This window comes from Protopterus annectens, chromosome 1.part0 (assembly GCF_019279795.1).
Source record: "Protopterus annectens isolate FY-2018-M chromosome 1.part0, PAN1.0, whole genome shotgun sequence".
Lineage (NCBI taxonomy): Eukaryota > Metazoa > Chordata > Ceratodontiformes > Protopteridae > Protopterus > Protopterus annectens.
The window spans coordinates 1,719,327,481-1,719,342,111 of NC_056725.1; the positions used below are offsets into that span (position 1 = coordinate 1,719,327,481).

Genomic DNA, 14,631 nt, shown 5'->3' on the forward strand with positions numbered 1-14,631 from the left:
GGAGACCGGGAGGCCAAGCATGCACCAGAGCATCTCTCGGGAACTCCCCTGGTGAGGGAAGCAGAGCGAAGAAATTGTCGCATTTGGCGTTTGAGGGAGAGGCAAAAAGATCGCAACAGGGTTGCCCCCAAACGGCAAAAATCTTCTTCGCTACTTGAGGATTGAGAGACCACTCGTGTGGAGAAAGGATGGTGCGACTGAGCTTGTCCGCAAGGATGTTGGACTTTCCCGGAATGTGCGTTGCTACCAGAAAGCATTTGGTGGAAATTGCCCATTCCCAGACTCTCATGGCCTCTCGACAAAGGGGGTAAGACCTGGTTCCTCCCTGTTTGTTGATATACCAGACTACCGACATGTTGTCTGTCTGAATCGCAATAGTCCCTGAAGGAAGAACGTGGAGAAGTGCTTGCAACGCTAGGAGCACCGCCCTCATTTCCAGGACATTTATATGCAATGACGTCTCTGTGGGATTCCACATGCCTTGGACAATCTTTCCCGCAGAATGCCCCCCCCACCCGAGGCAAGAAGCGTCCGTGGTCACTGTGGCTCGGGGAAATGCAGCGCAAAAAGGTCTCCCTGCCAGGGGCTCCGGAGAAAGAAGCCACCAAAGAAGGGAGTCCCTGCACGCTCTGCTGACCGCAATCAGAGCGTTTAGAGAAGAACAAAGAGGGGACCACTGAACCTGAAGGGTCCATTGAAGAACCCGCATGCGTAAACGGGCATGAATGAGAAGCAGAATAGCTGCCGCCATAGAACCTAGGGCCCTCAGGACCGACGCTGCAGTTGGAGATGGTTGCAGGATCGCTGTCACATGACACTTCAGGCTGGCAATACGGTCTGGGGTGAGGAAGGCTCGCATTGATCTGGTGTTTAGTCTTCCTCCTATGAAATCTATAACTTGTGTGGGGTTCAGTAAAGATTTCTCCCAGTTGATCGTGATGCCCAGCCTTGGTGCTAGTTGAAGAAAGTAATCCCTGGCTGAGCACAGAAGATGCCTTGATGATGCCGTCAGGAGCCAGTCGTCCAGGTACGGAAAGACCTGTAATCCCTGGAGCCTCAGGTGGGCCGCTACCACCGCTAGCACCTTGGTAAACACCCTGGGGCTGAGGTGAGACCAAAGGGAGGACCCTGAACTGATAATGACTGGCTCCCAGCCGGAAGCGAAGAAACCTCCTGGATCGTCTGTCCATCCGAATGTGGTAGTACGCGTCCTTGAGGTCTATGGAGCACATCCAATCGTTCTCCCTCAAGAGGGGAAGTATAGATTGCAGGGTGACCATCCGGAACTTTTGCTTGGTTACTGACAGGTTCAGCTGGGAAAGGTCTAAGATTGGTCTTAAGTCCCCGTCTTCTTTGGCACCAAAAGAACCTGGAGTAAAACCCTAATCCGGTTTGATCTCGGGGACGCTGGATAGCTCTTTTTCTAGCAGCTGTTCGATTTCGATAGCTGCCGCCTCCTTTGGTCGGGTGGAACATCTGGGAGGCTGCGAGATTTGGGAACCTTGAATAGGGGAATTGAATATCCTCTGGATATGACTCAAGCACCCAACTGTCTGTTGTTATGGACTCCCAAGAAGTCAGGTGCCTCGAAAACCGCCCCCCGACTGCCTCCAGAGACGGACAGCCGGGCAACCCTTCAGGGCTGCTGCGTGGGTCTATCAGAGAAAGGTTCTCTGGACCCAAAGTTGCCAGGAGCCCCCCTGCCTCTAGCACGACGACCTCCCCGTCCTCCTCTGCCACGGAAGGACTGGTTGTCCGGAGCAGGTTGGGACTGCTGCGACTTCCGGAACCACATCTTCTTCTGTCCCTTTTGGTTCTTAGAGAAGGACCTCTGGGGAGCTGAGAAGCGGACTCCGACGGCAGACAGCGTCTTCCCGTCCTTTTCGCTCTGGACTAATGTCTCGCGAACAGTCTTGCCAAACAAGGCAGAACCATCGAAAGGGGCATTCACGAAGGTCGCCTTGAAGGGCTCTGCAAAATCACAATGGCGGAGCCAGGCCTGTCGCCTCATGACTAGGCCTGCTCCGCTGGCTCTAGCGGCTCCCTCAGTAGCATGAGAAAGTAGCCGCATAGATGTATTGGAAACTGATCTGAGAGTGGCCATTCGGGTGGAGTAAACCTGTTTATCCTCACTCGAGATGGACTCCGGGGGAGATGCAGCGTATTCTTTAATCAGATCCCGCTGCATCCTAATGACATGTGCCATGTAGTTCAGCGCTCTCAAGGAGAAGGTTGCTGAACTAAAAACTTGCTTCCCAATGCGATCCATCGAGCGGGACTCCTTGCCCGGAGGATGCATGGAGGGACTCTCCTGGGCCAATTCCCTCTTCGTGGCTGCAGCCATCATCATGGCATCTACTGGGGGACCCTTACTCCAGTGGGTGCGGTCCGACGGAGGAGAAAGAATGCGGTCCGGGCGCTTAGGGATAGGCTCAATGGTGTCCGGATCCTTCCACGCCCTGATGGAAATAAGGTCCACCAGGGGGTCAGCAGGAGGGGACACCCAAGAGGTAGAAGGGCCCGCCTCGAATGCCTCCAAGAACACAGACTCGTCCGAAGAAGCCTTGGGGGCAGACCACCCCCCCCTGATCCTTAACATCTCCATGATGTCTCCAAATGAGACGTCTTCAGGGGGTGACCTAGGGGAGCCTTCCCCTTCATCCAAGTCCGTGTCTTCAGTGACGGACTCAGGGGAGTCCATGTGCCTCCTTTTGCACTTACGCTTCCGAGGTACTTCATCGGGGGGGCTGTCCGAGGAGTACTCTTCAGCAGTTGGATGTTCCAAGGGAACCACTTGGGACATCGAGGCGGGCTGTCCCTGGGACCGGCTGGTGGGGGCCTGGCCCAACTGCAATGGAGTGCGGGATGGAGCCGTGGCAGGGACCGGGGGTCCGGATGTCCTCGACAGTGCCCTTTCCACTACGTCGAAAGCCGAGGGGGAGCCAGCTTCTCTAAGCCCCGAGAGCCGACCCCCACTCGGATCCGACGCACGGATCGGAGTCGGAGCCGAAACCGTCGGATCCGAGACCGTGTGCTCCGACCTGGACGGGCGAAGACACACCAGCTCCCCCGGATCCAAGTCTCGGCCCACGGCTCCGAGAGGTCGGGTCCGCAGTAGGCGAAGCACTCAAGGGATGGGACGGATCCGAGGTGCGCCGACCCATCGGATCCGACCCACCCCCGGATCCAAATCTGCCCGGCGCCGACAGCTCCGAACCCGTGGTATGGGTCGGAGAAGGAGCCAAGGGGGCGAAAAAAGGGGTCGAAGCCCCTCCCGGATGGGGGGGGGGTTAGGAGCACTCCCATTTGCATTTGGGCCTGGATGAATTTCCTCATCATCCGGTCCATATCAGCTTCACTCATTGAAAATGTTGACCTAGTGGAGGCCACCGAAGCGGATCTAGAGAGCCGCCTCGGAGACCTCCTAGAAGGGCTAGCCTCCTCCTCCTCGGGTCCAGGAGAGAACCGAGGAACCGAGAGGAGTGGAGCCGAGGAGGAGGAAAGCTAGAAGGCACAGGGGAGGCCCGCTTAGATGGAGGAGCCGAACTGGAAGTTTCGGCTCTTCGCTTGTGGTGCCTCTCCCTGTGCCTCTCCTTCTGTCTTTCCCTAGAGGATTCCTTCCCCTCCGGCAACTTAGAGGGAGGTTGAGTCCCAGCCGGAGGGGGAGAACCCACAGCAACAGGTTGCTGAGTGGAAGGGGCAGAGGCCGAAGCGGTATCTGGAGGTAAAAGACCCGCCAGCACCAACTTCGACCTCCGCTCCCTCAAAGCCCGGGGGTTGAACCCTGCACAAATGGTACAACCAGATGACAGGTGTTCAAACCCCAAGCATTCTTGACGAGTGTGGCCATCCGCTGGGGATAGCTTATGGCCACACTCGGTACATTTCGAGAACACAGCCTTATGGGCTTCAGACATCACAACCCTAAGGCCTAACACAAAACACACACAAACAAACTACACAAAACCCGTGAAAATTAAATAAAAGAGAGAGGAAAGCCTAAACGCACTCAACACTAACTATATCAAGACCGAAAATAAAGATTTTTAAAACTTTTTCTGTCAAAAAATAGTTTCTTATCTTCACCAACGCCAGGAGCTCTGGAATTCCGTAGCTACTTGAAAAGCGGCAAACGAAATCTGAGGTCAGTCAGGGCTTGGCAAGGGGTTATGGGTAAGAGGGAGGAGCTAGGAGCTCGGAGCCTAAGCTTTTGAATTGCCGGCTCGGATCCGAGGTCGGATCCGATACCCACAGGTTGCAGACGAATGAAGTCTGCCTACTTCAGATCCAAGGTTAGGACTGCTGCCATCGACTCTAAACTCTGAAAAATCTGGCTGGCTGAAGGAGAAGGGTGTGAGATAGCTTGTCCCACTTGACACCTGATGGTCTATACTTTGTTCGGTGGAAGGGATGCTATCTGACCAATTGCCTCCAAATGAGCACCTACGTACTCCAGGCACTGAACAGGTTAGAGATGTGACTTGCAAAGGTTTTTTTTTTTTTTTATAGGTTCATAGATTAGCTCTAGGCTAACTGCCCTTGCAAGCCATTTTAAGCCTAGCCAATTATCCCTTGTGAGACTCAAACCCTGCACCTTGTGTTTATAAGGCAAACACCTTAACCATTAGGCCATCCTCCCAACCCTAAGGTTGACCGAGATACTTAGGGACTGACATAACTTGAGCAAGTAGTCCCTGGGTTTCTTGAGGAGATGCCTGGTTGTGGCCATGAGAAGCCAGTTGTCTAGGTATGGAAACACTTGGAATTCTAGCAGTCTCAAGAGAGCTGCTATCACTGCCATAAATTTGGTAAACATCCTGGGGGCTGTGGTGAGGGTAGGGTGCTGAAATGATAGTGACTGGCCCCCAACCGAAAGCACAGGTATCTTCGAGTGGAACTATTCACCATGATATGATAGCACATGTCCTGAAGATCAAGAGAGCACATCCAATTGTCCTTTTGCAGAAATGGCAGAATGGACTGAACCATGACCATTCGGAAATTTGAGTTATTTAAAAATTCAGTCAGTTTGCTGAGGTCCAGAATTGGTCTCAGGTTTTCTGTTTTCTTTGGCACTAAAAAGAATCTTGAGTAGGCTCCAAATCCTTTCTGGTCTGGTGGTACCTCCTGGATGACACTTTTGTCTAGTAGTTTTTGAATTTCTAAAGCTGCTGTGTCCCTCTGATTGGATGGAACATTGGATATCCTTCTTCTTCTGTTTGAAAAATAGTATGAAATAACCTCTGGATATGATTCTCAGCAGCAAAGTATCTTTTGTGATTGATGCCCAGGCATCTGGGGGAAGAGGCAAGCGCTCTCTGACTGCCTCTAGAGATGAGCAGTCTGGCAACCTTTCAGGAGTGCTGAAAGGGTTTATTTGAGAAGGAATCTCGGAAACTCTGATTTTGCTGGCATTCTTTGCTGTGAAGACAGTGTATTCCATTAGAACTTCCCCCTCTGCCTCTGGGGGAGATATCCCCTCATCAGTCTTGGAAAGGACCCTAGGACTTACAGAACCACATTTTCCTTCTGACTCTGACTTCTGGAAAAGAATATCTGAGGGGTAGAAAAACAGATGCTCATGGCAGGCAAGGTCTTTCCATCCTGCTCATTCTGAAAAAGATTACAAGCCTGCATAAACAAAAGCACTGCTACCAATTCCCTGCTGGGTGAAGAAAGTAAATATTTTTATATTTTTGGCTATGAGTGATAGAGCAGCTTTCTATTTTACCTGCTCCATTTTGTTTTCTGTTTTAAGAAATCTGCATGGCCTAGTGTTTTGCTCTGTGTGAGAGATAGACACTTACATTATCTAGGCTCCACATTTCACATGCTTTTTCACTGGTTAAATTGTTTCTTGAGTGATGCTTAAATGCACAGTGAATTTCTGGGGCTTTGTCTTTTTTCTGAAAAGATTTCAAGCCTGCATAAACCAAAGCACTGCTGGTGATTCTCTGCTATTTTTTTCCCATCAACCCTCTCCTTTTTTGATCTGCTTTTTAAACTTGGTGATTTTAAGCTGCCCACCCCTACTGTAAACTGAGCTTAATAAGCTCCTCCCTTTCAACACTGCTCCTGATATCTTGAATTTTTGTTTTGCCTTTCCTTGTGCTTATATTGAAAAAGTGCATTTTGCCTCTCATTGTCTGTTCTCCTGATTTACTTGCTCTGAACTCATTATCTAGCTAGCTGTTGGATAAAGTAGTGTATTTTTACACTGTAGCAAGCACTTTTTTTTACATCAAGAGGTCAATGGATTTTCCACCTAGAGCACTGGGAGGTTGCCTGGTCTGTTTAGGTTGGGGAAACACTTGATATTTCTGCATGTAGTTTTATTGGCTGTAGAGCTTATTAATCAGCTTATCTTGTTTTTAGTGCCTTTATAAATTCTGTACAATTGAGTGACTCTTGGCTAATTTATACAAAGCAAATTACTTTTGTTGAATAATCACACTTTTATAGCTGCTTAAAGTACACTGCTGTATCTGTTTGTGTGTGGTTGAATTTCATATATTTTATGTTTGTTTGTGGTAGGATTTCACTCTAGACACTCCTGTACTGTGCTTTTACATTAGGAGGACCAGAATTATTCATCTAGTGGCAGTCGGTGTTTACCTGCTCTGTCTGAGCTGGGAAGCACACAAAAGGGCTCTAAGCATGTTTTGCACTTATCTTATACACTGTGACTGTACTTTAGCAGTTTCAAAAAATATACTGACTGCTGATTTTTCAAGTTATTAATTGCATTGCATTACATTGTACCTGTTAGTTGCAGGGCTGTTGGTAGTTTGTGTGGTCTTGTTATACCTGGGCTTCAAAGCAGCTATTCTACATTAAGAACATGTTTTTTCTGCACCCTTGTGGCAGAAGTGTGATGATTTAACCTGTCTGAGTTGGGGATTGTTGGTGGAAGGCTTATTGGGTGCTTTCCTGATCGGTAATTAGTTTAAAACATATTTCTCTTAGCTCGTATTTAAGCCTCATGTTTGTGTGGTGCTGCTTTTCATGCAGCAGCAGTTAGCAGTGCTCTGTATAGATGCAAAAGCCTAGAATTTCAGTTTTTCCCTAAACAGCTGTCACTGAAAACCTTCCAAACTTTTCAGATGCTTTAGGAGCAACTTGGTTGCGTAATGAGCAGCGCTGCCTTAGTGATCAACTTTAGCCTACACAAAGTATAGGCCCCTCTTGTAGTCTTGACACAACCGGAACAGTCCTGTCAAAATAACCCATTCCCTTCCTTAACAAAACATAGCAAGAGCCTGCTATCATGGATGGGCAGTTTCCCATAATCTTTCTGGCCAGCCTGATAGACACAGCCATCCTGTGGCAAAGTAGCAATTGTCTCATGTATACTGACAACTACTTATTCCTGAAACAAACACATACTTTATGTGAGAGATGTAGCTACACTATGAAACTGGAGGCAAGACTTTCACATAAGGAAAAATCAAATTCCAAACAGGCTGTCAGCACACACACACACACACACACACACACACACACACACACACACACACACACACACACACACATAACACTTTCTACACTAAATAAGGACACAACACATAAACCCACATATGCGGAGGTCTTCTTCTTTTGGCTGCTCCCGTTAGATCAACTGTTTCCATTTATTCCTGTCCTCTGCATCTTGCTCTGTCACACCAACCACCTGCATGTCCTCTCTCACCATAGCCATAAACCTTATCTTAGGCTTTCCTCTTTTCCTGTTACCTGGCAGCTTCATCCTTAGCATCTTTTTCCCAATATACTCTGCATCCCTCCTCAGCACAAGTCCAAACCAACGTAATCTTGCCTCTCTGGCTTTGTCTCCAAACCTTCCAACCTGGGCTGACCCTCTAATATACTTATTCCTAATCCTGTCCATCCTCGTCACACCTAGTGCAAATGCTAACATCTTCAACTCTGCCACGTCAAGCTCTGTCTCCTGCCTTTTTGTCAATGCCACTGTCTCCAACCCATATAACATAGCTGGTCTCACTACCCACGGAGGTACTCACTAGTAACTTACCAAAAGATCAGAGGCCTTCCAAACAGAAACCACTTATACACATAATAAAGCAAAAAAACAATCACAACACATAATAACACACACATACACAGTGTGTCAACCAATAAGCCTATAAGGTGCAACAACACAAAACCTAATGTACTGGTCATAGGTGACTCCATTGTGAGACACATGGATGTCCCCATTACCAGTCTGGATAAGAAGCGGGTTATGGTTAGCTGCCTGTCAGATACCAGGATCCATCAAGTCACAGAAGCCCTCAAATCACTCAACCACATGTCCTGGTATGACTCCATCATAGTCCATGTGAGGGTGAATGACTTAAGACGTGCCTCACTGGACTATATGAAGAAAGACATGACTGAGCTCTCAGATTATATGTCACAGACGGGTATAAGCCTACCCTTAAGTAGCATTTTACCTTGTCTAAGGATGATGCCACAATACAAACAAAAAATGATTGACTAACAATTGGCTTCGCTTCTGGTGTCAGTCCAAGGGGATCCAGTATCTGTCAGTCTGGGAAGACAGGCCATGCTGCTTTGCCAGAGATGGTCTGCACCTGTCTCCTATAGGATTTTGGATACTGGTAAAGACATTATCCACCCATATTGTACCTTTTTTAGGCAGTGTCAAAATTACCAACCTCCCAAAATAATAAAATCCTCTCTAGATAAACTCAAGCTACTGCTGCTTAATGCTAGGAGTCTAAACAAGAAACTGCACTCCCTGGAAGCACTCCTCACTTTGGAAGATGTTGACATCTGTGCAGTCACAGAGACATGGTTCAAAGGCATGGAAAGCACCTTGGCCATGGAGAGCTACAATGCCTTCCATAAGTTCAGACCACAAACTGAATGTGAAAGAACCAAAGGAGGAGGTGTATCCATCTTTATTAATGATAAGTACACCTTCAGGCTGGTCAAACAGTATGACTCTCTTGAACTACTCCATGTCCAATTAACTATAGGAAAAGCCCTCTACCACATCATAGCTAGCTATAGGTCCCCTCACCATGGAACAGGAAAAGCATACTACATACCTGTACTTACTGGAGTCACTTACCATACAGTCCAACACCTTACTCATGGGTGATTTTAATTATCCTACCATTGACTGAGAAACATACACGACCACAAACATACTGACTCAGAGGGTCTTTGACTTTGTCAGTGCAAATGCTCTGGAAAAACTAGTCAGCACACTCACAAGAGCCTCAAATGTCCTGGTCAGAGTACTCACTAACATGGCAGAACATTGAATACCCCCTGTGTGTTATCCTCCCTGGTAAGATCGGACCATAAATCAGTCTTGTTCAATTAAATTACAAGTCCAGATACTCCATCAAGCTCAAAAATGCTTAAGAATTTTTCAAAGACAGATTTCCTCCTACAAAGTGATGGTATAAGAAGTTTCAAAGCTCTCTCAAATACACATAACATGGACTCCAATGCAGTGGTGTACACCAATGCCCTGTATAACCACATAAACACTTGTATAGAATCGGCTGTATCTAACCAGATTAAAATTAGGTCTTGCTGAAAAAACAAGCCACTCAGGTGGATAAACAGGCTAAACAACAAGAAAAAGAAACTTATGTCCAAGAACCTCACCAGAGGAAGAAATCCCGCTCTAGCTTAAATAAAGAAATTAGAGATTTTGTCAAGTCCTCCAAAGCTAATTACGAAGCCAAAATAGCCTCCCTATCTAAGGGTAATCACAAGGCATTCTTTAACTATGTCCAAAATCTAAAAGGGAATACCCCAGCTATGTGCTGAACTGGTTGTGAATGGCACCACCCATACTCAACCAGAGGCAATAACTGACCTGCTAGCTAACAGATTTGGGGCAAATTTCACCCCTGGCCACTCCAGTCATCCCCCAAAGTGCTGACATCCCTGCTAATTACATTATATAAATCACCTCCCTAAGTGTAGACACAGTGGTATGTGATCTGGATACTCAGGTTGATAGCAATCTGACATTTGGCCACCATGTATCCACAGTAATAAAGAAATCCTTCTATGTGGCACATATTAGAAGTAAAGGCATCACATCTAGATCTAAGGATATCCAAAGACAAAGCCCCAAGGGGCAGGGCTGGCTCTGACAACCTCAGAGTCAAACCAAGCCCCCCAGATTTAGCACTGATGTATGGCTCTGAGACTCATCCTGGTTCAAGGGCATTGACACCAGATAAGTCAGGGATGCAGTCAGAGTTGAAGACCTAGACATCTTCAGAACCAGCTCAGACAATCTAGGGGTTCTTGGATCTGAAGGCTCCAAAATCACCAGTTGGATTGGAGAAGGAGAAATTACAGTGTGAGAAACAGAAGGGAAGCTCACAGATCCAATGGGAGATGGAGCTGAGATAACTCCCATTTGAATCTAAGCGCTGAAGAGCTTCCTCATCATCCTACCACTTTGGCTTTGGAAGGCTCCTGGAGGACCTGATGGAAGAAGTATCAGACTAGGGCTGAGACTCTCTCCTCAGGGTCTATTGCAGGAAGGGAAAATGGAGTCAAGGAGAGACAGGCTCCAGAGAAAACACTGGGGATCAGGTCCTCAAGGATTTAGACTTGGTAAATGTCAGATACAACTTTTTCAGTACTTTGGCAGGTTGCTCTGAAGTTGAAGCTGACTTTGAATAGCAGTGGGGAGACCACTTTCTGGATTCTATTGCCTCCAAAGAGGCCTTAAGTGTTTTTGCAGGGGGTTGAGGCCCTGAAAGATGAGATGAGGATGGTAACAAACCCTTTAGGACCAGTTTGTTAAGTTGGTCACTAAGGTCCCTAGAGTTAAAACCAGCACAAATTGAACATTCAGTATTTAAATGGGCTGCACCCAGACAATAAATGCACTCCATATGGGCATCAGAATTAGGGATCTTGTGCCCACAGAAAGTGCATTTCTTAAACCTGGTAGGTTTATCAGCCATAGCAATAATGTGTGGAACAGGTTAGCAGAGATAGAAAGGAAAAGCCATTATTATTTTTTTAATAGAAAAGTACCTACAATGAAAGAAGAAAGGGATTACCCCTCTGAAGGGTAGGAAGAAACAGAGAGAATGAGCAAAAGAAACACCAACAATGGTATGAATAACTACTGAAAGTAGAGATGGGAGAGAAAAATAAACAATAATCCTAATGCAACAGGAACCGAAAAGCTAAGGTAAAGAAGGAAGAGGTGATTAGAAAAGATAAAACTATAAGAAAATTTATATAAGAAGTTACACTCTGCCAAAAACTACAACCCAGAGTTTTGCAAGAAGAATCCATGTCTGTGACAATAAGGCAGCAAATGAGATCTGGGGTACTGCACTGTGACCAGGGCATTATGGGTAAAGGAAGAAGCTTGAGAGTTGGATCAGAGACTAGTAAATGCAGCTGAGCTGGATCCGAGGTCACAGCCAAGATCCATCAGTTGAGGAACGAATGAAAAGGACATCAGATTCAGTACTTGTGATAGCTTTAAGCAGTATATAAACTTTAATTGATTTAAGCAATGTGACAAAAACTAACCAATGATGTGAAAAGTTTGAGACCCACACCTATATAATTAGTGAATCAGCTGTTCTTCTGTTTTCATACCAGATGAAGTACTCTGAATAACAGCTTGTATTATTTTCATTGTTTTTTTTAAATAAAGTGAAATTTCTTGTCGTCCCTGAGACAGGTAGTATGCTGAGCAAATTCACTTCTTCAGTACTTAATCTGAGTGCTGTGATTCAACATTTGCCTTCTTGAATTGAATTCCGGAATTAATGGACATGCTCCACCTCAAAAAATCCAAATCCACCAAAACCACTAGAGCAAGCGACTTAAACCTTAGCACGGATACAAATAGGACGTGCTGGAGGGATAGATTTATCACTCAGAGACTCCCTATGCTGTGGAATAAAATCCCGGTCCATGTGAGGCAGAGCACCTCGCTGGCTCTGTTCAAGAGAAATCTTGACCTGTGGATGGGAGATCGTAGGTTTACCCCAGGAATCATCTCTGTGTCACTGCTGGACAGAGGCACAACAAACTAATGGGCACAGTATTTTTTCATATAAGGGGTGGCGTAAGCCACAAAACTTTGGGCTAGGCTTATAAATGCCTTAGGGCAGATAGCCTAGTATAAACCTATGAACCTATGAACCTATGATTCTACAGAGTATTTTGGCTCAACATGATCTGCTAGAGCTGCCTTCTGTTTGAAAATTATCTTATAAACCACGTAATCTTGTTTGTGATGATCCACTCCCCATGCACAAGACACATAAATCAGATGACTATCCTGGTGGGAGGGTGTCTTGTTTGCCTTGTACTGCACTTTTTGAATCCGAGGCCTTGTCCATTATGTGATAGGAAAACATAGCTCTCAACCTTCCATCTCCAAAATGAGGAATACTGTTTTTCATAATGTGGAACAAATGGGCAAAATGTGGAACACTTACTAATGGCTTACTAACAATTTCAACTAGGAAGCTCATAGGATGGCTAAATGTGATATTTGTACTTATAGAATTGGTCGGTTAATGAAATAATATGATTCAGTTCTATTATTTACCATTGATATCAGTTAAAATATTACTAACATCAAATGTGCGACAGGCCCTTTCAATGTAGAACTTCGAGGAACATGAATGTTTTAAGACCCCAAATTAGGAACTTTCCTGGAAATGAGGTATATTTAACAGGTTTGTAGGAAAATATCAGATCAACCAAATACTGATTACTTGACAAACAATGTACTGAAACACTGTTTTACAAAAAACACTAAAGCCACCAAGCAAACCAGCAAATGTTGAATCAGAACACCCAAACTGAGTACAGAAGCAGTCAAATATTTCAATGTACTAGTGTCTCAGGACAGCCCGAGTACCCAGAATAGCACAACTATACCTTAATCAAAGGAAGCAGAAATGTCTAACTATTTCGCTATATCTAAAAGAAAGGAAAAAAAAACACAGGAGTGTTCTGTATGACATAAATGTGGAGTAGAGGCGAGGTTACTTAACAGTTTTAACTGGAAAGTTTTAGAATACTGACAAGAAAAGGATTGCAAAGTAGAGACCTAAGTATTATAATGACTTGTTCTAAGAAGTAATCAACAAGTAAATACAAGAAAAAATGACGTATCACCTACTAAATGCTTGAGCTGAAGGATCTATGACTGATGCCTGAAGTGGAAAACAAGACATGAAGAAGAGAGGAAGGCAAGGGGTACTGTGAGTGTTAAGGGAGGAGCTCGAGCTTTAAGAAAAGCTATGATGTTAAGTTCAGTGTCAACTGTGATAACTAGTCCTTCAGTTTTGAAGTACAGATAATTTAACATGTAAGATATAATATTTAATGAATTTGCGTGCTTAATTTATTTGATTATATTACCATTAACAGAAATAATACAAAAAAGCAAAACATGACCTTAAAGAGAAACTTACCATCCAATAAAGCTTTACAACATATTTTCCATAGCTGTTGTACTGAGGTACATGCCCTTTAACAGCCTTACAAAGGGCATATATATGTTCCCATGGCTTCCAGGACAGTACAACGGGTTCTGGATTACCTGGTTTATCAGATGTTGAAAGGCTTCCATTGTATATCCTCCAAACTGCCAAGATTTCACTGATAATCCATCTCATTAGCTGTAATTACAAAGAAATGCAATACTGAAAAGTATACCTAGGCAGATATAACATAATAATTTTCATTTGATCATACAGAAACAAAATATATTTTCCATCAGATCAATGAAAATGCCAAATATAGCCACATTATTCTTGACTTGAACAGCTTGTTTGTGTCAAAAGCTTTATTTATTTATCTATTTGGTTGTATTTGTTAATTTGGAAAGTCCAAATGGGCGCAACCAATTTTCAGAGTGTCCAGGAAGAAAAGCTTCAAAACGTATGCATCAAAGCAGCATACAAATTACATACCATGATAAATGTAAAACAATGAGTAAAAAGGTCACACAGAAAAAACAATTGGTTAAAAAACAAAAAGAAAAATCTAGCAAAGCTAGGCTTTCCACTGTGTGATTCCTTAAACCTCTTGTATTAGAGGTGACATGGGATATATGCAAATTACCTTTTAAGGACATCAGGTGTTTCAACTAAATGGTAATTCTGAATGTCCATAACTTTTTCTTTTAAGTCTGTTTATAGACAAATTCAGGCCAATAAAGCCAAACTCCACTAGCCGTGGACAGGCATGTTTCTGCCCTATTATGGCATCATCAGCACAGCATAAGTGGAATGTTTGGCAAACATTTAGAAACACAGCGTTGTCATACCCAGCTGGTATCCATACATCTTAGGGTGACTGCAAAATATCCCAAGTAACAAACTAAAGCAATGAGTAAAAAGATCACACAGAAAAAACAATTGGTGTTTCTAAATGTTAGCCAAACATTCCACTTAACTGTGCTGATGACACACTAATAAGGCAGAAACATACATGTCCACAGGGTACGACAACAAGGGTAAATCTTGCCTGTTGAACCTGGTTGACTTCTTTGAGACTGTCACCAAGGCCCTGGATGAGGGAAAGTCAGTGCATACAGTTTCTTGACTTGGCCAAGGCCTCTGATGCAACCCCCCACTCAGGCAT

General features: G+C 45.0%; 1 protein-coding gene across 1 annotated transcript in view; it reads right to left on the reverse strand.

Moving 5' to 3' along the window:
* Positions 1 to 14,631, reverse strand: part of ADGB (androglobin) — a 4,124,629-nt gene that overhangs the window by 3,478,369 nt on the left and 631,629 nt on the right. Inside the window, exon 5 of the mRNA XM_044074542.1 lies at positions 13,458 to 13,664. Within this exon, the coding sequence (XP_043930477.1) occupies positions 13,458 to 13,664 (207 nt within the window). The remainder of the gene's footprint in view (positions 1 to 13,457; positions 13,665 to 14,631) is intronic.